Here is a 24,270-nt window from a genome sequence, read left to right on the forward strand (position 1 = left end):
AAAACCATTTTCCATGGTGAAATTACCTTCTCTCTTCTCTGTCTGCCTCAATATTTTTGTGTGTGTGTGTATATATATATATATTTAAAAACATCTGTCTCGGTATCTTCCAAAGAGGATGTGCTCAGAGATAGTACCAATTCCATTGTATACCTTGGGAGATGGTCATTGAAGGTGGTATTTTTGTTGACTTATTAAACTTGATGTTATGGAAATAGTTAATGACTAATGAAGCAAGAAGCTAACCTACTGGTCTATAGTCAGTTTCAGGCTTCACTAATTTCTCATTTTATTCACAGGTACTTTGAAAAATATTTTAATGCACTGCCTCTATGCCTAATTTTGAGAATACTATCCATAAGGAAAATTAAGTTTACTTTTCACTCCCAATTTATATTTAGGCAGTTTCACGTCTTCCCCAGATGGAGAACGCTCTCATTAGGTAGTTATTCCACAGAGTTCTGGGTTGTTAAGTATGGCATTTGGCCCTCTTCCCTGGCCGGGGTTACAGCTAAGCTTACATGGGTCATCTGTGGTTCCTTGATTTAGGAGGATTTTGTTCTCTTTAGAAACTCAACCAGTCTTTAGGACAAAATGTTTGGCATCCGAGTGACACAAATGAATTCCTACACGTAGTTGACACTGAAACCAGCAAGACTGTGATCACTCCTGCTACTCAAAGTCATTTCTTTTGCTGTGTGGACCTGAGATTGGAAACTCAGTTTCCTGAAACAGGTATAGACCCCTCAGTGTCTGTGACCTTGGATCAAGCCATAGCCTCAGAGCCCAGAGCCAACAGCCCCTGACAAGAGAATACAGGGGGAGGGGCTGGACGTCTGTATGAGAAGGAGGCACCTTGGGTGAGTCAGAAATCTTTCCTTCCTCCAACAGGGGTTTAAGTGGCCCCTGCCCATCTTCTCTGGGAAAGTAAGAAAATGTTTAGTCATTAAATAAAATGTTACACATTTTAAAAATAAACAATTTTAATTGGAAAAAAACAGTTTTCCCAGAATTGGTTGGAGGCCAGAGGGAAGCAGGGGAGTGAAGCCCTCATAGCTTTTCCTCTTCCCTACGTGGAAGGAGGGCACGAACACGGCAACGCTTACAACATGTTCATGTTCCTTGCGTCCTCCCCAATCCCTTGCCAGAGGGAGGACGATGCCTTCTTACCACCTGGGAGCTACCAAAGCTTCCGATCTTCATTTAACTTTATCAGATTAGCACCACGGTTAGTGGCCACTAAGTACACACATAGTGAGCGCAAGGTGGCTGGATTTGAACAGACTGTATGAGAAGAAGGGAAGGTGGTCATCTGTTTAAAGCTTTCTTCCATTCACAGCAAATGACAGCTCGGAAGCCTGTGGCTCTGACTGTCTCCGGTTCCCGAATGCTCTCATAGACAATCTGAAGAGGCTGGTTATTAGGTGTGTCCACAAGACCCCCTGCAAACCATGATGGAGTAACATGTTCGATTAGGCAGCATAATAAACTCCAAATACAAAGGCATTCTGGGAAAATAAAATTATCAAACATGTTCGTAGCATTCACCATTGCCTTGAAACCTACTTTTACAGGGTTTTGACTGAATTACTGTCAGGAGTTGAGAAAGGGAGGAAAATGTATCAAAGTTTAGATGAGGTAAGAGAGTTTCTAGAGTCAATTGCCTTGCTTCCAGTCACCTCCCATCATTTCTGCATCCTCAGCCTTTATAGCTAAATTGCAGGAGCCTTTTCTCCACTTTTTGCAAGCTTGATAATAGTAAATTTTTTCCTTCGAGGGCTGATCTCCAGTAACTCAGCGTAGCCCAGGCATCAGTTCTGAAGGTTTTCAGACAGAGCTACCTTAATAGGAAAAGACAAGGTTCCAATAGACTCAGAGTCCCTCAAGAATCTCTGGATTTGCTGATGTCATTATCTACTTCAAAAGATTTGCAGATTGTGAAATAACAGAGATTTATTATTATTATTTTTTAAAGTGACTGCAATAGAAAGATCTGTTCCTTTGGGAAAATCTTGCTTTTCTTCTTCTCTCTTACCTCCAGGTAACTGAGCCACCCAAGTATTAGATCTGTCCTTTTAAAAGTTTGGATTTATTTTTTCAAATGTCTATTTATAACCGATAGCATACGTGAAAATATTCTTGCTGCCTTCTTCAAAACTTCTGAAGGCTGAAAAGAAATTTAAGGACTCCAGAGGAGTTAGTTGATGAGAAGAGAGGTCCCAATGTACAACATTTAGACTAAGAGAAAGAAATAGCTATTGTTGTTGCACATTTGAGAGATAGGATTAATTGGCTGCAAGAAAACCTCTGGAGAGAATTGATCTTGCAGGGCAGAGAAGAGTTTTGTCTAATCGAATGGAGATTTCTTTATTTTTTAAGGAAAAGGCTTTTAGTAATTTAAGGGGAGACATTTTGTTTTGACTGTTTAATTCATTTATTAACTTGGATTTTGATTATTTAAATTGCTATTGAGATTTTAAAAAATTTTATACTGATAGGCTTGGCTTGCTGTCATAGCCTTACTTTACATGGCCTTGTTTTACCGATTCCAGATGTACCTAGAAGCTGGTTTTTCATCTTGGAACACAGTCGAATGTCAGTATGTATTCATTAAAATTATGACATCAAATGAGCTGCAGACCCGGGTGATTTTTATAATTTTACCACCTACTAACAAGACTAATTAGCAAGTCCTAGATTTATAAGGAAAGTGGCTCATGAGATGTCTGAAGCCTCAAAGGTTTCAAAAGCCCATGTCAAAGCAGATCCCATGTCAAAGCAGGCCTTTGGGCTCTGAGGTCACTAAGAATTATAGCCACGGTTGCTAGCTGATGGTCCAAAAACTGAATCTAACCAGCTGAAGCATGTGTGTGTGTGTGTGTGTGTGTGTGTGTGTGTGTGTGTGTTTAACATTGTTTAGCCCCGAGTTTTTATTATTTAACACCAAAGTATTTTAAAACATTTTAAAAAAATATACAAAAGTGCAGACACAATTTTTAATGTGTAATTTTACATCTTGAATGTTTTCCTAAGTAAATCAGTGGTTTGAAGTCCTGGAGGGAGTGTATAATTAGGCTGCATATTAATGACCTACTGCAGTTTGCAAAATAAAGGACATTGCAATGTAAATGCTGCAGAACCACTACAGTGTTGTCAAGGCACCTGCATACACCCACTGTGGGCTCAGGAGGAGAAATCAAACAGAGGAAGCGAAGGGTTCATGACCTATGTACCCTCCTTACCCGAAAGCCCAGAGGACCTATCAGGGAGGTCCACAGTTACTACCTCAGTGAAGGAAAGCAGGATGGGACTACATCAAAGGGTGCAGCTGGAGAAGAAATAAATGGGTGTAGAGACAGTGGATAAACAAGATAAAAAGGCTAAGCGGAAAATAACCGTGTAAGGTGATTGCTACATGTGCATTCCAGGTAGTGCCTGCACTTTCAGAAAGGGGACTTGGCCTGACTCCCCAAGGGTGGATACCCGTGGCACAGCCCTTGCAAGTTCTGCTACATCAACCGCTTTGGAGACCTGAGGACCGTCATGGGACTGGACACTAGGTGGAGCAATTTATCTCTTCTAGGACCCAAAGAAGCAAAGCAAGGCACAAAGGAGGCTAGATCTGGGGAAAATGGGGAAGGAAAAAAAGAAATAAGAAAGGGCAGGAAAGGAGTAGAAAAGAAATGCAGGAGAGGAAAGGGAAAAGCCATAGAGAATGGAGTTGAAGGAAAGAATGTTAGATGAGAAAGAGGGAAAGTAAGAGATAGCCAGGTGGATAAATGTGAGAAAGTGGGTAAGAAATGAAGCAAGCATGTTACAAAAAAGAATAAAAATCATCACCATCAAATGATTATTGAAAATAGCTTACCCAGCCGCACAAGATACTGTATTGTCAGAAGGATCATGTTTTCCACACTCAGGAGTTGGCTGCCAGTCAAACCTAATTGTTCCAAATCTTTGTTTTCCAACTGTGGAATCTTGTAGCAGTTCACCAGCAGAGGACTCACAACAATGTCACCAACATTTCCATAGAAATAGGGTAAAGTGCCATAGCCTGCCCCAATAGAAGCAGGTCAGTAAAGTTCAACATTTCTTTTCCAGGTCCAACCAGGTACACTTGCTCAACTAGGATCAACGATGCTCAACCAAGTTCCCTGCCCTCTGAGACGGCTACCAAACAAATCACTCAAATACGTCAAACCTAGGGAATTCACTCGAGTGCTCTAAATTCTACCCTCTTATTAAGTTAGATGAGCAGGAAGCAAAATACTCAAATTACATTAATACTCAGATTATTTTATATAAGGGACATGTTAATATTATATCTCTGCCATAGAGGATGGATGAGAGTTTGCAAATACATCTCTGTAGCCTTTGTAAAACTGCAATGATCAAATATTTTCAAATAAAATTCCTGATCAAGATTCTCTTCAGATAAGAAGTCAGAAGACAAACAGACAAACTACAATAATATGTTTCACTTCTTGAGGTTTTCTTTAAAAAATTTGAAGCAAAACTCATCAATCAACAGCTATATTCCACTAGTTGTGGGTACTTGGAGGCTCTTAACTCTTTTCCTCTACTTTAGGTATTTTTGTTATGTTCTTTTCCTAAATGTCAGTAAACAGCCTCAAATCATCTTAGAAGTAAATAAGACAAAAACATGTTGGAAATACACCCTGTTTTGGTGGTGTGGTGAAGGGCACAGTCCCTCTGTGAGCCTTTCTAAAAGGCAGCCACCCAAGGGTCCTCATGTTTTACATATCTTTCCAAGGCTTAGCTGCGTTGTGCACGCAACTCAAATGCTCAGTAAGAACTTCCTGACTATATGGAATTTAAACAACTGGGATTCCCCCAGTGCCTGTAGGTCCAGGAGCAGCGGCTAGGGCAGCCTGACAATGAACAGGGCTCAAAGCAAAACCACCCATATCAGTAGGCTCAAGCCAACTGCAAGAAGCAGATAACACCTCACACAGACATACCATAAAGATCTAGTGGGCTTGAACAGTCTGTCTGTTTAGTCCTGAAGGTAAAGCCGGCAGCCTCCTTCTGGCCTAGGCTAGCTCCAGATGAGGGGACTCTTGGTGTGGGTATGAAAGGCACTAAATTAGTCCTGGAATCTACAGACCTCTAAATTTCTACACCTCCACTTAGAGACAGCTTGGAGAGGCTCTGACTCCTTAAAGATACCAGTTCACAGGGGCTTCCCCACGATGTAGATCTGTAGCTCCGGGGCCCTGGGCTGGCTCAGCTTGTCCCTTTTCTCTGCGGATTGGCTCCCTCGGACTGGAGTGAGCCCTCCCTCACCTTGTCCACTCTCAACCACCCTTCAGTTCCCCAGCTGAAACACCACCTCTGAGAAGTCTTCCCAGACCCCCTCCAGGCAGGGTCAAGCTCCCTCTCCTCTGAGCTCTTGGAGTTCTTGGCTGTGAACCTCTAGACTCCCCCACTAAACAGTGCTCCTTGTGGGCAAAAGACTTAAAAAGACTTTGCCTTATTCCCAGCTTCTAGCCCCACGTTTAGTATAGCGTGAAGGAGCTGACCAGTACAAGCTGAAAGAATGAGCAGATGGATCAGTGAATATATTCATGAACACACGAATAAATACACGCTGAAATGGAGACGCATTCCTAGATTCCAGCAGACACAGGCAACTTGGAATTCCTTTCCTTACCTATCAGGATTACTGGTCTAACTCCTGAGTTACTCAGCAGGTTTTCAGGAACAATTACAGTTTCCCCTGCAGGAATGGGTCGAGGTTGTAAAATTCCAGTTAATGGGGTCTGTGGAACTGGGGCAGATAAAAGGGACTCTGGGGAAAAAAAAGTTGTTTGACAAGCAGGATTAGACAGGAAGGTGAAATGCAATGCAACTGAAATCAATCCAATGTTAATACTTTTAATATGCAAATTTTAAAAGTCTGATGATTTGGGCTTTTTAAAAAAATGAATTTGTGTTTGTTATATAAAATAAGAAGTGAGAAAGACAAAAAGGAAAAAAATCAGTCATCAGATTGTCTGGAGATAACTGCTATTTAACATTTTAGTAGTTTTTCCTTCTGGTTGTTTTTCCGCATACAGTCTTTTGGATTCAGTTTTATATTTTATCTCTCTCCACCCCAAGATAATCAAAGCATATCTGCTCATTACAGAAAAGTATAGAAAAGTAAGAAGAATACACTCATCCTTAATCAGTGCTACCTAGAGGCGACCACAGTAACACGCTGGCATAATTCTTTGTGTATATAGCATCCCTTCGTGGTTTTTAAAATTTTTTTTTAACAAACAAACTTTTAAAGAGCCCCCCATCTATGTCGTAGCATTAGTATATTTACATTTATCTGTGTTTCATACAGCAAAATAGATGAGCACTTGAACATTTAACTGTAGGCGCCAAATGGCCACTGCTTGAGGACTCTAAAGGAGAACCAGCTGATTTTCTAGGATTCCAGTCACAGTCTGAACCATCCAGGTCAGAAATAACAGGTATAGATCACGTAAGGAACCAGATCACAGGAGGGTACATCGATGACCACGACTGGCAAAGCAAGTTCATTTGTGCTCTGTGATGGTAGGCTGGCAGCATCACACCTCGCGTAAAATAAAGAAAGACTTACTGATACTTTGGGCTAAAACAAAGCCAGATAGTGAATCAGATCTGTTGTGACGGCACCTGTGCTTGCAGGGAAGGCGAGGTGTGATGGGCACAAAATAGTAGCTGCTATAATATCGGACACAATAGTTGGTTAAGGAGATTTATCTTTAAGGGTTCATGGAAAGAACAAGAGTAGGAGATACGTCTGCTAATTTAAGGAAACTTAAAACTCATCTTCTGTTGAAATCTTACCAGTTCTTGAAAGAGGACGAACTGTAGGAATAGGTACAACTAAACCAGGTTGGGGGACAGGGGACCCAGGATACCATCCTCGGTGTCGTTTCTTTGGCGGTCCAGAAGTGAACATGGTAGCTGAAGGCAAAAAGAAAAATGAGCCTTGTCCTTGTAGTGGTGGAAGAAAGGGAAGAAGCCAAAGTAACATAGGACCTTTGGTTTGATTAAACTCAGAGAGTCTGTCATTTTTTTAGAGGTAAGGATAAAATTAGAACAAGTCACACTAACAATACCATCTAACATCTGTAGGCTGTTTTACAATGTATAGTTCTGCCCAGATTATTTCGTCTGATTCTATTAACAACCCTGTGAGGCTGAAGGACAAGTATATTGTTACACCCATTTTGTGGATGGTGAAAGGAAAGCTCAGATTTGCCCAGGGTCACACCACAGAGGGGAACTTTGAACCCTGTGCTTTGGTCAGTAGAAGCCCATGGCACTTCAAGACACTTCTTACACATTTGTTTCAGCATTATTTCCCAGGTAGCCCCATCCTTGTAGAATCACCAGGATAAGTAATCAGAGTTCTTCACACCAATCACAAACTTTCAAAACACTGTTGAGAGGCTAAGGAAAAACTGGGAGCATGCTGCTAGATAATTCATCATTGCAAACTCTCTGGAGCACTTCTTCCATAATTAAGTTGCAGTATTTCAAAACTCTAAGATGGGTATTGTACCTTGGTCTCCTGAGGCAAAGCTCGGTCTTGGTGACAAAGAGTAATTCCCTGGGCGGGCTGGAGTGGAGCCAGAGGTACCGCTCTTTCCTCCATGGCTACTGTTCCCATTAGCAGCATCTGTGGGACACAAGAGGAGCCACTCAGAACAGTGTGGGCAGGACACTGCTTTCTGTGATGCTGCGACAAAACTCACACTCTCAGATTCAAAGAAATCCCACTGACAGGACAGCCCAGCTGTGTAAAGCCAACTATGACCATTGGAGTAGTCCCTTCGGTAACATGAAATGTCACCCCAAAATAATTTTCTAGGATCCCAAGAGATCTTTTAGGATCATTTTCAGTGAAGTCTTTGGAGATGAGGAGTGGAAAGAAGAGATAACTTTTCTTTTTAAACTTTATATCATAGAAATTTTGAAACATATATAAAATTAGAGAGAATAGCATATGAACTATGTACATACCACCCAGCTTCAACGTTTATCAACATGTGGCCAATCTTGTTTCGTCGATTCTCCCTATCTCTTCCCCTCACCCACATGCACACATACAGACTCTGGATTATTCTGAAGTAAACTCTTTTATCAGATCGTTTCACCCGTGAGTATTTTCGTATATATTTGTAAAAGAAAAGGACTGTTAAAAACATTGCTGTGATATTGCTATTATACTTAAAATTAACAATGATCAATAATTTCTTAATATCAAATATTCCACCAGTATTCAAATTTTCCCCAATCATCTCAGAAGTGTTTTTTTACATTTCCTGTTCAAATTTGGATTAAAAAGATCTATACGTTGAATTTATTTGCTATGTCCCTTAATCCTCTTGTAATCTAGAGGAGTCTCCTTCTTTTTCTTTCTTACAATTAACTTGCTGAAAACCTGGCAGAATTTCTCATTTTCTGGATTTTGCTAGTTGGATATCTGTGGTATCATTCAATGTCTCCTCTATTTCCTAAACTAATTGTTAGATACAGAGGCTTGCTCAGACTCAAGTTTGATTTTTTTTTTTTGGCAAGAGTTATAATCCCTGCTGTATACTTCCATCAGGAGGCACATAATGGCTGGTTTTCTCTCTTCTTGTGATGTTAAGATTAATCAGTGGGTTTAAGAGTTGTTAGCCCAGTCTTCAAGTTATAAAGCTGTTCATCAGCCTTTCACCTGATGGTTTTAACAACCAGGATGATTATGCCAAGATCCATAATTTCAGTGATTTTTTATGCTGTAAAAACTTGATTCAGTTTGTTCCAGTCTATAATTTAACCAGAAGGCAGATTCTGCAAGAATTATCGGACCAGAGTAAGAACAAAAGTGGTTTGGATAAATTATGATGCCTAACTTATGAAGTTTCCAAGAATGATAGGTTCTCTTTCTCCTCATTCTTCTTTTACCTCTCTGATCATTTCTTTTCCTTAAACACTGGAATTTTCTGGGATTCTGCCTTCAGTTCACAGCTTGCCTTACCCTACATTTCCCCTTGGCTGAGACTCTTTACCCTGGTGATTTTAACCACATGTTGGTGGCTCAACTTCATACCGTTAGTCCTGCTTTCCCCCTATGATAAATTAAGTAACTGTTGAGTGGCTCTACCTGGGTGTCTCAAGGGTATTTCAAATTCCCCATGTCCAAAACTGAACCCACAATCTGCCTGGGGAACGTGTTCCTCTTGATATATTCCCTGTCTCAAGCAGTGGTACCACCATTAGCCCAGAAAGACAGATGTCAACCATGACCCAATCTTCTGCTTCATGCTCACATTAATCAGTCAAGTCTGCTGATTTTACTTCCTAAGTAGCTCTCCAATCTGTCTCCTCCTCTCCAATCTATTTTCACCCTGGTCAAGGACCTCATCATTTCTCACCCCGAGTATTGAAATGACCTGCAACTAGTTTTCCCACCTCTTACCTTTTTGCTGCCAAAATGATCTAGCTTAAGTTAAAATAAGACCATGTCACTCCTCTGTCCCCTAAGTTATAAAGTAAAATCCGTGGTTTTTAGCCTGACCTCCCACGTCCTTCCCCTTGCCCTCCTCTTGCTCACCTCGTACTGCTCCCCGAGTTTTATATTGTACAATTCTCACAAGCCCAAACTGCTGGAAGTTCCTGCACACATCATGCTGCTTCTTTCCTTTCCTTTTCCTTTCAAGCTTTGCTCCTGATTTTCCCTGAATTTGAAATATCTTTCCCACACTTCTTTGCACAGTGAGTAACTCCTCATAGCTCAAAGCCAGACTCCTCTATAAACTCGTTCTTGATCACTTCCGAAAACATTGGGCTAAAACCCCTTCCTCCGTGCTCACCTAGGATAGTGTATTTACTGCAGTACGTGGAAGTATCTTCTTACAGGTCTATCTCCTCTACTAGGCTACAAGTGCATTAAGCCTTCTTTATCCGTTTATCACCAGTTCCTCATCATAGCAGGTAGCCAAGAAGTGTTTGTCGAACAGAATCAACCTGCTTTGTCTCCCCTATGTACTAAGTGTCATTCATTCTCATCTGGATGTAACACAGAAAACACAAAGCCTTGTATAGATAGCCCCACTTTTATCTTCAACTGGTAAAGAAGGAGCATCTGTTTTCTTCTACCAAATTGTCAGTTAAATTTCATACAAGCCTTTTATAGACTATGTATTTACCAAAGAAATATAAGTGAGGAAAACATCACCTGCAGCAAAAGTCTTCCCTACAACCTGCAAAGACAAAGCCAGTGGCTTCACAACATTCTTATTCCGGGTCAGGTCCTGAGCTCCACTTAAATTGATTGCAGAATTAGCTGGATTGAGAATCGGCGAATCTTTAAAATGAAAGAGGTTGTTCAAATTAGAAACTATTCATAGATGCAGGAAGGAAGTTAATTCAACAAGACTGAGGTGAGAGAGAGTAGACTGTAGAATTTCAGTTTTTTCCTTGAGCTATTTTAAGAAAAGTCCATTTCTCTGTACTTAAGTTTTATTTTTTTTAAATGTATTTAACAAACACTCACTAGCAGGTACCATGTGCTGAGTGCTAGTCTAAGCACTTTAAATATATCAACTCACTTAATCCCTATATGAACTCAATGAGGTTGGTACTATTACCCTAAAATAATGGTACCATTTAACTCAGTCGAAGTCATCTGGTGTGGCATCAAGGATATCATCATGTGCCACATTAAAACTGTCTTCAAATTTTCCCTCAAAGCCATATTTTAATGAGATTTGTTTTAAAATACCGAGAGAGAGAGAGAGAGACAGGCAGTAAAATTGAATAATATGGCTATGCGTTCATAATTATCAAAGCTGAGTGATAGGCCCATGGTGACGGTCCATTATATTATTCTCTCTATTTTTATATGTATCTTAACATTCCATTTTAAAGATTTAAAAAAATACATTTCTGAAGATCATGAAAACAGACCTGAACAAATGTCAAGACACACCATGTTTCAAAGGAGAAATATTCAACATCAAAAAGACGCCAATCAATCTAAATTAATTTATAAATTTAATATGATCCCAGGAAAATACCAGCAGGTTTGATATTATTAGAATTACTATTAGAATTATTAGAATGTTTAAGTAGGCAAATTGATGTAATGTTGATATGAAAAAAAATAAACACACATGAATAACAAGAAACATTCTGAAAATTAAGAGGAATGAGAAGAGGCTAACATGATGATATAATATGACTTAATATAAAACCTCACTCTATAAAATACTGTGGTCTTAGTGCATTAGTTGACAAACAGAATAATGGAACAAAAAAAGACAGTAAAAAGCAGATGTAAATACACATGAGAATTTAGTATAAGGTAAAGGTAGTGGCTCAAAGCAGCAATGAAGATGAACCATTCAATAAAACTGTGCTGAGGCAGCTGGATGTATAAGAAAAAAAAAAGTTGGATTCACATCTTACACAAGTACCAAACAAAATCAAATGGACCAAAGGTATAAACTTAAAAACTGAAGATACAGAAATAATAGGAAAAAACATGAGAAAGTCAATTATGACTTTGAAATAGAAAAGGCCAAATTATTGTTCAAAATGCAGAAGCCATAAAAATTTACATATTCAGCTACATAAACATAAAAAAGTTCTATATGGCAAAACACACTATAACCATGCAAACAGTAGACAGAAGAGAGCTGGAGTGACCACACTAATATTAGAAAAAATAGACTTTATGACAGAAATTATTAGTAGAGAAGAAAAAGGACATTTTATCATGATAAAGGGTCAACCCATCGGGAAGGCGTAACAATTATAGACATTTATGCACCTAACAACAGAACCCCAAATTCATGAAGTAAATCCTGACAGAAATGAAGAGAGAAACAGGTAATTCAATATCAGTTTGAGATTTCAGTGTCCCACTTTCAATAATGGATAGAATAACTAGAGAGACAATCAACAGGGAAATAGAGGAGCAACACTCTAAACCAATTAGACCTAACTGATACCAATAGAACATTCCCTCAACAAAAGCAGAATACACATTTTTTTCCTAGTGCACAGGGAAACGTTCTCCAGGATAGACAATATGCTAGGTGATAAAACAAGCCTCAATAAATTTAAAAGAATTAAAATCATACAAAATACATTCTCTAACCTCAGTGGAATCAAATGAGCAATCAATAACAGAAGGAAATGTGAGAAATTCACAAATATGTGGAAATGAAACAACACACTACTAAATAATCAATGGATCAAAGAAACCACAAAGGAAATTAGATAAATGAAAACACAACAACTGAAAAGTTATGAGATGCTGTTAAAGAAGTGCCTGGAGGAAAATTTATGGCTGTAAACACCTATATTAAAAAGGAAGAAAATCTCAAATAAGTAACCTAACCTCTGCCTTAAAAAACTAGAAAAAGAAGAGCAAACGAAACCCAAGATAAGCAGAAAAAAAGGAAATAATAAAGACTCGAGTAGAAATGAATGAAGTAGGGGATGGAGAAACAACAGTGAAAATCAACAGACGCAGAAGTTTGTTCTTTGAGTAAGTAGATCAACAAAGTTGATAAACCTTTAGCTAGACTGACCACGAAAAAAAGAGAAAAGATGCAAACGACTAAAATCAAGAGTGAAAAAGAGAGCATTGCTAGCAAACTTACAGAAATAAAAAGACTTACAGAGGAATACTATGAACAGAGGAATGCCTTTGTTATGGACTAAATTGTGTCCCTGACCCTACAAGCCATATATTGAAGACCTAATCCCCAGTATCTTAGAATGTGACAGTATTTGGAGATAGGGTCCTTAAGTAATTAAGGTTAAATGAGGTCATAAGGGGGGGACTTATTCTAATATGACCGTGTCCTTGTAAGAACACCACGTGTGCACACAGAGGAAAGGCCACGCGAGGATACGGCAGGAAGGCAGCTGGCTATTTGCAAGCCAAGGAGAGAGGCCTCAGGAAGAATCAACCCTGCTGCACCTTGATCTTGGACTTGCAACCTCCGGAACTGAGAGAAAATAAATTTCGGTTGTTTAAGCTACTCAGTTTGTGCTATTTTATTACAGGAGCCCTACCTAAGTCATACAGACATGAAATTAAGATGACTCAGACCAGGGGAAATACTACTCATAGACAATTATACAATGTGCTCCCGTCAACAGAAGTCAATAAGAAAAAAGACGACTGCTGCAGACACTTCGCTGCCCCGTATCACACTCCTTTGGCCCATCTCTGATTTCAGCAGGAGCTATGGTAGACATTTTCGTTGAGCTCAGATTCACAGGGACAGCATCTTACCTCAAGCTCACATTTAGTTTCTTTTAGCTTTTTGTCTCAGGGATTTCTTTAAGGCCACCATCTCAGTCCTGTGTGTGGTCCAGAAGTGCGAGGGAGTGTGACACTTCCGTGGAAGCCCTCAACTAACAGGGACATGAGAACAAATGTCCCAGCCTCCATTCTTTGGAAAGATAGTTTGGGGAGGCATTCTGCATGCTTCTTAGAGAACGTGGTAGACTCAAGACCTCCTGGTTTACAGCAGCTACATAGAAAACACACTCTTATTTTGGCTTATTTCTGCTTGCAGGGGTCCCTTCCCAAATATACTTGCACCCAAGTCCTTCCTTTAGGCTCTGAGTCCAGCAGAACCTGAACTATGACCAAAAACAACTGAATAACTAAAAGGTAAAGGATATAAACTTAGAGATTATAGAAAGAAAATGCAAACAGCTTTTATACCAAATGCAAAGATGCTCAATGTCATGACAAGGAAAACGCAAAATAAAAACCACACTCATATATTATTTTTCACCCATGAGATTGATGAAAATCAAAAAGTTCAATAATCAACTTTGTTAGTGAGCTTCTGTGGAAATACTGACACACATGCACTGGGAAAACCTCTATGGAGAGTAATTTGACAGTCTCTATGGGAATTACAAATGAGTACATATTTGACTCAGCAATTCCTGGGCATTTCTGTACAAGTGAGAAATGGTAAATGCTGAGGTTATTCATTGCTGCATTGTTTGGAAACAAAATAAATGCCTATCAATAAGGGACAAGGGTAAATAAATTATGGCACATCTACATAGTATAACAGTACGCAACAGTAAAAAGTTAACAAGGAAGCTCTCTATTGATTTGGAAAGAGCTCTAACAAATAGCAATATAAAAGAGTGAGGTGCAGAAGAAAGGTACAAAATGCTGCCTTTGGAGTAACAAAGATGTAAAAATAAGAATCTATATTTGTGCTTGCTTGAGTAGATATAAAGAAAATCTAAATCTAGAAAGACACATGAGAAACCAATTATAGTTTGGTGCACGTAGAAGTGAGGTGGGATGGAAAAGGAACTTTTCATTGTATATATAGGAATATATTACATATGATGTGTGCACATATGCACACATTTTTTTTTGAGTAAAAGTAGGTTTATTTAGAGAGGTGTACACAGAGAGTGGGTGGTTAAATTAAAGGTAGATACTCTGTAGACAGAGTGCAGGCCACCTTGGAAGCCAAGAGAGTGACCATGTGTATTTTTTTTTAATGTAAATGTTTTAAAATAGTGGAATAAATGAATTTTTAAAAAATAAGGATAGAAAATAGTTACTTATAGGTAAACAACTGGCATCAGAAGTACTTCTCAAATGTACAAAATGAGTGTTTACTCCAGTATTAGATTACACAGTGATTTTAAAAGGTAATTCCACTCCAATGAAACCGCTTTTGCAAAGTTATCAACGACCCAATTCCCAAATCCAGGAGACAATTTTCAGTTCCTATCATACTGAATCCCACTACATTTCTTTATTTACTCAACAATTATTCGCTGAGCACTTACCATGTATCAAGAAGCTTACTAGGCTCCTTGGGTAAAATGGTGAACAAGACAAGCTCTGCATGTGTAAGTTTTCCTCCATCTTCTAAAATACCAGTGTTCTCCTACCCTGTTACTTATCTCAAGACAATCTGACTGGACTCTAAGATTTCATTCTTAATTTCTAAAATTTATTTCACTTATATTGTTTGTTCTATTTTATTTCATTAACATATACATTATAGGATACATCAATTACATAATTGTCAGAAAGCACAGTCAAGCATTAGATAAGATCAGAGTGAACGTTTCAAAATGTAAATTCTTTTATGTTATTTCCTAATCTGTAGCACACTGCACATGCTTCTATTCTTGGATTTATTCAGTATAGTGGCATTGGCATATTCAGCATTTAACGCTAGTGGTTTTGATTATTTGGGAGCACCCCAGTGTCCAAATGTGACAGCCTGTGATTGCGCTCAGATATGAATTTGAACCGCAGGCTGCTGGTAAGCGCTTTGATAGTGAGCGAGCAGCTGACTGCCCAGCATCTGTCTCTCACCAAGGTCTGATTATCTCCACTTGGGGTTTCACATCCATTTAAAGGAGGAACTTGCAAGCGCTGGAGGATTTGCAAACTTAGAAAGTTCCTTGAGCAAGTCATAGCTCTGCTCTCTAAGTTGTGGGAATTTGTAATTTCCCGTTTCTCCCACAAGTCATGAGCTCTTTGAGGGCATTCCCAGCCCTGGCACAATGTCTGCCACGTTATGGCTAAAGAAATAGAATCGGCGGATGGGGGGAGAAGCCAAAACAATCTCCTTGCCCTCTTTATGCAAGAGTTCAGTAATTTTCTGTTAGCCTAAAATTACTGTGGGAAAAAAAAACCTTCTAAAAAGGGAGCCATTTAAGTAGCAAGTAGAAAGAGTTTGAATTCTGATTTTGCCACTTACTATCTCTTACTATTTTTTTGCCAAATACTAACTTTTCTGAGATTCTGTTTCATAATCTGCAAAATGGTACTAAAACCTACCTCACAGTAGCAATTAATATGGTTAGCAAGTTCCTAGAACACAATAGATATTCAATAAATATTTGTTTTGCTAAATCTTGTTAAGGGTTTTCCAGATGCTTGAGAGCTTAAATCTTTACAAGCTCTCTTTTTGCTCTTGGCACCTGTATTAAACTTAGACTACATAATTTGCTTCTTTCCTGAGTAAAGTACACTGGACCTATTTTCACATTCAGACCGTAATTAGAGTAATGTCCTTCTAATAAGACACAATACTTCTATTCATGCACCCTGAGGCTGCATCATTTACTTATGTCAGCCATATTTTACTTTTTTAAAAAAATACTTTTATTGTGGTGTGGTTCCTGTACAATAAACTACACATATTTCAAATGTATAAATTGATGAATTTTGATAGATGTATACACCAATGAAACCACTACCACAATCAAGATAGCTAACATTTCCATCACTCCCCAAGGGTGCAGTTTTTGAATTCCCAGTTTATCCCTTCCCACCCCCTGGTAACCCTAAGTTTGTTCTTTGTCTGTCAGTCTGTTTCTGTTTTGTAAATAAGTTCATTTGTGTCCTTTTTTTTAGATTCCACATATAAGCGATATCATAAGCCATATTGGAGCTAGCATTTAATTAAAACATGATAGTAAGACATAATTCGTCCTAAAATAAATGTTAAATCAGATCTTCCTAACCTGTTCTTATGCTGTTGATTTTTCAAACAGCTTTGTTGAGGCATAATTGACCATAAACTGCACATACTTAAGGTACACTATCTGGTAAATTTTGACATATGTATATACTTGTGAAACCATCACCACAGTCAAAATAGTGAACATATTCATCACCTCCAAATCTCCTTGTGGCCCCTTGTAATCCCTCTCTCTTGTGTCTCCCTTGCTTCCCCACCCCCAAGCAATCACTGATCTGCTTTATTAGCTTGCATTTCCTAGAGTTTTATACAAACAGAATAATACAGGATTCTTTTTCTCTTGTCTGGCTTCTTTTGAGTGAGTTAGTATCTTAATTATTTTGAGAGTCATCCATGTTGTTATGAGTATCAATAGCTCATTACTATTTACTGAGTTGTCCATAACAATTTATTTGTCCATTCACCTGGATGGACATTTGGGTTGTTTTCAGTTTTTGGCTATTGCAGATAAAGCTGCTGCGAACATTTGTGCACCAGTGTTTGTATGGACAGGTATTTCTTTTGTCTTGGGTAAATATCTAGGAACTGAATGGCTAGACTATCTGGTAGGTGTATGTTTAGCTTTTTAAGAAACTGTCCAGGGTCGGGGGCGGAATAGCTCAGTGGTAGAGTGCATGCTTAGCATGCATGAGGTCCTGGGTTCAATCCCCCAGTACTTCCTTTAAAAAAAAAAAAAAAAAGGGAAAAAGAAAAAGAAACTGTCCCATTGTTTCCCAAAGTAGTTTTACCATTTTACATTCCCATTGAGTTCCAATTCCTCCACGCGCTCACCAACACCTGGTCAGTCTTATAATTTTAGCCATTCTAATTAGTGTGTAGGTATATCTCATTGTTGTTTTAATTTGCATTTCCCCAGTGACTAATGGTGTTAAGCATTTTTTCATGTGCTTAACTGCCATCCATGTATTTTTTGCCATTTAAAAAATTAGGTTGTTTGTTTTCTTCTCATTGAGTTTTCAAAAGTCTTTCTTCTGGATACAGTGCCTGTATTTGCCCTGCAGAGATTTTCACTCAGGCTGTGGCTTGTCTTTTCATTTTCTTAACAGTGTCTTCTGAGGAGCAGAAATTTTAAATTTTAATGAAGTCCAATCTATCAACTTGTTCTTTTATGGATTGTGCTTTTGGTGTTGTATCTAAGATATCTTTGCCTAACTCAGGTCAGAAGCGTTTTTTCCCCTATGTTTTCTTCTAGAAATTCTATAGTTTTCAGTTTTACATTTAGATCGATGGCCCATTTGAGTTATTTTGCATGTGGTATGAGAGTCAGATTGAAGTACATGATTTTGCATATGGATACCCAATTGTTCCAGAACGATTTGTTGAGATTATCCTTTCTTCACTGCACTGGTTTTGTGCCTTTGTTAAAGGTACGTATATATGTGTTTATTTCTAGATTTCCTATTCTGTCCCATCGACCTTATAGTATGTCTTTACACCAGTACTATGCTGTTTTGATTACTGTCACTTTATAATAATTCTTGAAATCAGGTAGTGTTAGCCTTCCAATTTTTCTTCTTTTTTCAGAGTTGTTTTGGCTATTTTAAGTCTATATGAATTTTAGAACTAGATTCTCAACTTCTACCAAAAGAAAAAACAGCCTCTGAGATTTTAGTTTGGATTATGTTCAACCTACAGATCAATTTGGAGAAAACTGACATCTTAACCGTATTAGTCTTTCAATCGATGAACAAAAAGATCTCTCTCCAATTTATTTAGGTCTTCTTTACTTTCTCTCAGCATTATTTTCTAGTTTTCAAGGCACAGTTCTTTCACACCCTTTGTCAGATTTATCCCTAAAAATTTCATGTTTTATGTTATTATAAACGGTACTGTTATTTTTTAAATTGTACTTTGATAGTTAGTTGCTGATATATAGAAATACAATTAATAATTGTATGTTGATCTTGTATCCTACAATGTTGATCAACGCACTTACTAGTTCTAGTAGCATTTTTGTAGATGTCATCAGATTTTCTACATAGATAATCTACTGTCCATGAATATAGGCAGTTTTACTTCTTTTTCAAACTGGATGTCTTTCTATATTTTATCCATTTTCTAGTTTTTACATGATATAACAAAAATACCCATGGAGGCTTTTTTTGTTTTATTTTTTGTTTTTTGCAGGGGGAGGTAGTTAGGTTTACTTACTTATTTTTTAGAGGATGTACTGGGGATTGAACCCAGGACCCTGTGCATGCTAAGCATGCGCTCTACCACTTGAGCTATACCCTCCCCCCGATGGAGGCTTATTATTACTTTTTTTACTTAACAGGATTATTTCCTATGTGGCTGCATAGTGTCCTAATTATCTTTTTTTGACATCTTTGTCATGTGAATACGCTATGATTTATTTGATTATTTCTATATTAAAGCCTGCTTCTTCTTCTTTGTTAATATAAAGAATAACAGCAGTAAATATCTTGACTTCCTTTTAGGTTATTTTCTTGGCTTAAGCCCTCTGAAGTGAGGTTACTAGAGTAGAGGATATAAATATTTTTAATGGTCTTGTTAAATATTGCCAAGTCGCTTTCTTAAAAGGTCATGTCACAGTTTACCTCCACCAGCCTGTCTGAGAGTGTCAGTCTTTGCCAGCACTGTTTAGTATCACTTAAAATGGTGATATGGTAAAAATGACTTTTCATTGCTATTACTTACAGTTCCTTCCTTTCTACAAAGTGGGCCATTCTTGCTTATACTTGCTAAAGAGCTGCATTTTCTCTTTCGTAGGCAAGGAGGAGTCTCACAAGCCCAAACACCACCCTGGCTCACAGGAGTCTGGGCACTGGTTTCCCTCCTTCCTCCTCCCATGCATTTATTCATCAGATGGTTACTGAGCCTCTTCAGCAGACTGGATTCTGTGCTAGGCTCTGGGGGTAGAATGGGGGAAGAAGGCAAAGGTACAGTCCCTGCCCGAGGAGTTTACAGTGTAAAGGAAGAACCTGCATGTTCTCAGTATCTGGCTGGGAGTGGGCAAATCTTCCAGGCAAAGGGTTCCCACCATATTTGGAAAAGGGAGACTGTGAAGCAATAATTTGAATATTCATGAAGAACTATGTTTAGAGAAACCTGCTAGAGGAACTTTTGATTATCCTGAATTCAAGGAAGTTTAGCAGCTAATGGAGGACAAGTCTAAAGAGGAAAGGGACAAAGACAACCACATTTGAGGGATACCTAAATGATACATTCTGATGGAAACTGCTTTCTAAACAGCTGTCACCCAGGACAGAGCAACTATACTGGGGAGCAAATGGAGACAAAATAGTAAGGCCCAGCTTGAACATGGCATGAAATATTCTGGGCAGACAGAGGGCAGCAAGAGGGCCCCAAACTCTGGAGGTAAAGGAGAGGAGGACAAGAGGTTGCAGGGAAGGAAAAGTATTGAGCACCTGGAGCTTTATATTAGGGTGGCTCTGCCTCTTCCCTTCCTTCTTGGAGACCAAAGTCAGCTATGGGGCTCCATACTCCAGCTCAACCACCACCACAACCCCACAGTAGAATCACCACAGTGGAAAACAGAAAAACTCAAAAGGACCAGAACATTATTATCCCCATTATTATTACACTGTAGGATCCCTGGCCTATGATATCACCTGCATATAATACAGGCATGTATTTTGAAAGGATAAAGCGACCCTTTTCCCCATCGAGATATATCAAAATACAGAAGAGTGCACAAGACATTTACATATAGTTTAAAGAACTATGTAAGTAACCACCTCCAATCAAGTCACTGCCAGCAGCCAGTAGCCTCCTTTGTGCTCCTCCCCACCCCGTCTCCTTCCCTCTCCCCAGAGGCAACCATCGTGCCATGTAAGTATTCCTAAAACAATTTAGTTTTGCCTATTTTTGAACGTAATAGAAATAAAATCATATTGACCAAAAGTTTGTGGGTTCATTTCTGGGCTCTCTGTTCTGTTCCATTGGTCTATATGTCTGTTTTGGTACCAATACCATGCTGTCTTGATGACTGTAGCTCTATAGTATTGTCTGAAGTCTGGGAGAGTTATTCCTCCAGCCTCTTTCTTTCTCTTCAGTAATGCTTTGGCAGTTCTAGGTCTTTGATGGCTCCATATAGACTTTATTATGATTTGTTCTAGTTCTGTGAAGGATGTCCTGGGTAATTGGATAGGGATTGCATTAAATCTGTAGATTGCCTTGGGCAGTGTGACCATTTTAACAATATTGATTCTTCCAATCCAAGAGCATGGGGATGGACTCTTTCATAAATGGCTCTTTGCTCAACATCGTGGAAGATTCCTCCATCACGCTGCGTGTAGGTGTTACTCGTTCATCCTCATTGCCAAGTGGTATTTAATTATGCAACGGTATCATAACCTATTTATCCATTGTATTGCTGATGGGGAACATTTGAGTTGTGTCCAGTGTGAGACAACTGCGAAGAACACTGCTACGAACAGTCTTATACATTACTCCTGATGCACACGTGGAGTTTCTTTAGGGAGGGGAATAGCTAGATCACAGGATACGCCCGTTTCTACTTTTCTATGCATTGCCGATTACTTGCAGAGTGGTGCCATCAATTAACCCTCCCACTGGCAGTGTATGATTGTTCTTGTTGCTGAAAATCTTTGCCTACATTTACTGCTGTCATGCTTCAAATCGTTGCCAATTTGGCATGTGGGTAATGGTATCTCACAGTATTTTTAATGTAATTTCCCTAATTACCAAAGTGGTTAATCATCTTTTCATGTATCTATTGGCCACGTGGATTTCCTCTTTTGTGAAGTGCTTGAAGTCTTTGCTCTTTCTTTCTACTGATGCATCTTTTTCTTACTGATTCACAGGCATTCTTTATGTGTTCTTTGTACTATTCCTTGGTTAGTTTTATGTATGACACATCTTCTCCCAGTTTATGGCTTGTTTTTTCACTCTTCAGTGCCTTCTAATAATTTGAAGTTGCAATTTTAATGTAGTGAAACATCAGTCTTTTCCTTCATGACTAGCACTTTTTGTATTTATTTTTAAGATATCTACTATACCTAAGATATTCCACAGTATCATATTAAAGCTTGGTGGTTTTGCCTTTTGCATTTAGATCCTCCAGCTACCCGGAATTAATTTTTGTGTGTAGAGTTAAATAGGGGTCCAGTTTCTTTCTTTCTTTTTTTTTTTTTCCACGTAGGATATCCAACTTCTGAGCATGACTTGTTGAAAGATAAGTTTCTACTGATCTGCAAGTCACCTCTGTTAGGTAGGAAACACCCACACATTACATGAATCTGTCTGGGGACTTTCTACTCTGTTCTGCTGCTCTGTGCCTGTCCCATCTCTACCCTGCATTTATTAGTAAAGCTTCATGAGCTTGACATATGATAGGGCAAATCCTTTCATTTGTCATTGTTCTTTCTTTAATACACGGGCATAAGACAGTAGGGGAGTATATTACTTTGAGCCTTCAGTGGCTCATCCAGAGGAAAATCCAATTTCATGGACAACACGTCTGTCTCCAATAACAGGGCCAGTTAGGCACTGGAGGAACAGTGCCTTGGGTCCCTGATACTTCAAGGGGTTCATGAAAGTGTTTTAATTTCTTTTAAAATCAGAAGAAAAAAATGAACTTGTGGTTGAAGAAAGTATTTTAACATATAATATAATACACTCATCTTTATACGAACACAGTCATAAAACATAATTTTAAATACTTTAGGAAAATGTGCTCAGGGCGTAAGAAAGTCATAAACTCCTATCAGGTCCTGCTTGACAGCATCTTCCTAAAAATTACACTATTCATCACATGGGCCAAGCTTAGGTGGCTCATCCCTACCTCGCCCTACAAACTAGAGTATAAAACATTTTCCCTCCTAATGGCAGAAGAGCACATCATCTTCACTTGGAAAAAGAGGACACATAAGTAAATTAACAATTCCCCAAGTGCTAATTGCAATTAACTAAAAATGAAATTCAGGTAACATTTATTTCCAGGCATTTGCCAGGTACTGGGGGTATAAGAATAAACAAAATGAATATACAGCTTCTAGCATATAAAAGAACATAGATGGTTAACAAATAATTATAATTGGAAGGAATGGCACACAAGGAGACACGCAGCAGCAAGGCTGGGTTAATCCTTAGTTGCAAAGTAGGTGCTGCTATTTTCAGTTTTACAAGTGAGAAAACCAGGGCACAGAACGGTTGAGGGGCTTATCCCAAGCCTCAGCCCATGTATATCAGGAGCAGTATTTGAATATCAGGACTCTGACTCCAAGCCCCGTGCTGTTTACTGTCTGGTCAGAAACAGTGCTCATTCCGTAGCAGATATTGAATAAATTAGACTGGATTGAACTGAAAGAGAAACATTGCCATCCCAAAGGATTTTCACCTTTTTCTCAGAGCAGCTTTTTAATCTTTTTTTCCCCTCACAGCTTTATTAAGGTATACTTTACGCATCATAAAATTTACCCAATTCAAGTGTACAGTTTGATGCTTTTTGGTAACTGACCGAGTGGTGCAACCATCACCATAAATCAGCTTTAGAACATTTTCATCCCCCAACAAGAACCCTCACACCCACTTTCAGTTAATTTTCATTCCCACCTCTTACCCCAGGCAACTATTCATCTATTTTCTGTCTCTATGAATTTGTCTTTTCCGGACATTTCATGTAAGTGAAATAATATAATATATGGTTTCTTTGTCTAGTTTCTTCCGCTTAGCACAATGTTTTTGAAGCTCACCCACGATGTAGCGTGTGTCAGTAGATTGTTCCCTATTATTGCTGAATGGCATGCCATTGTATGGATACCCAGTTTTGTCTACGCATTCATGAGTTGATCGACATTCAGGCTGTTTTCAGTTTTCAATTGTAATGAATAATGCTGCTGTATGAACATTCGTGTGTGAGTTTTTATGAGGACATATGTCTTCAATTCTCTTGGGTAGATAGAAATAATATCTCATTATCGTTTTGATTTTTATTTCCCTAATGACTAATGACATTGAGCATCTTTTTAGGGGCTTGTTAGTCATTTGTATATGTTCTCTGAAGAAATGTCTATTTCAAATCTTTTGCCCATGTTTTGATTGGATTGTCATCTTATTACTGAGTGGTATGAGTTCTTTGTAAATTCTGGATACAAATCTTTTATTAAATATGTGTTTTGCAAGTACTTTTTCTATTCTATCACTTGTCTTTTCATTTTCTTTAATGTTGTCTTTTGAAGTGTAAAAGTATTGAATTTTGATGACATTCATTTTATCGATTTTCCCAGAAATAAATTCTTATATTTATAGGCAACTGATTTTTGACAAACACAATTCACTGACAAAAAGACAGTCTGCTCAATAGATGGTGCTGAGATAATTGGATATCCATATGCAAAAAGATGAACTTAGATGCTCGCCTAACACCACACTCAAAAATCAACTGAAAATGGCTCTTAGACTTTATGATGCAAGAGATAAAACAATAAAACTTTTAGAAAAAGACATGAAGGATAAACTTTCAAGATCTTGGCTTAGGCAAAGGTTTTTTTTCATCTGTTTTTCAATTCTTGTCCTTATTAAACACAGTTGTGTATGTGGAATGTGTGTACAATGTAGGTAGATAACTATATAGCCACCTTCAGTCAAAATCATAAAATATCTTACCAGGATTGTTGGCTAAAATTTGAATTATCTTGACACAAATATGTTTAAAGAAAATATGTAAAAGATAAGCAGCAAGCCAGGCAAAACAGGAGCTTGGCAG

At 38.4% G+C, this 24,270-nt stretch overlaps 1 protein-coding gene and 1 long non-coding RNA gene across 3 annotated transcripts in view; one reads left to right on the top strand and one right to left on the bottom strand.

The window, feature by feature from the left end:
* The window catches only part of GREB1L (GREB1 like retinoic acid receptor coactivator), a 213,073-nt gene that overhangs the window by 49,457 nt on the left and 139,346 nt on the right, over window positions 1-24,270 (bottom strand). Inside the window, exons 8-12 of the mRNA XM_064481548.1 lie at window positions 10,232-10,360; window positions 7,568-7,684; window positions 6,847-6,966; window positions 5,675-5,812; window positions 3,869-4,054 (exon numbers count right to left, since the gene is read on the bottom strand). Of these exons, the coding sequence (XP_064337618.1) occupies window positions 3,869-4,054; window positions 5,675-5,812; window positions 6,847-6,966; window positions 7,568-7,684; window positions 10,232-10,360 (690 nt within the window). The remainder of the gene's footprint in view (window positions 1-3,868; window positions 4,055-5,674; window positions 5,813-6,846; window positions 6,967-7,567; window positions 7,685-10,231; window positions 10,361-24,270) is intronic.
* LOC135319804 (uncharacterized) lies at window positions 709-4,166 on the top strand. Of its 2 annotated transcripts, none has more exons than XR_010378686.1 (3): window positions 709-860; window positions 2,553-2,599; window positions 4,102-4,166. It is a non-coding gene; the product is annotated as an uncharacterized LOC135319804 (long non-coding RNA). The 2 variants fall into 2 exon arrangements; XR_010378687.1 differs by lacking the exon at window positions 4,102-4,166 and adding an exon at window positions 3,429-3,492.

This window comes from Camelus dromedarius, chromosome 32, assembly GCF_036321535.1.
Source record: "Camelus dromedarius isolate mCamDro1 chromosome 32, mCamDro1.pat, whole genome shotgun sequence".
Classification (NCBI taxonomy): domain Eukaryota; kingdom Metazoa; phylum Chordata; class Mammalia; order Artiodactyla; family Camelidae; genus Camelus; species Camelus dromedarius.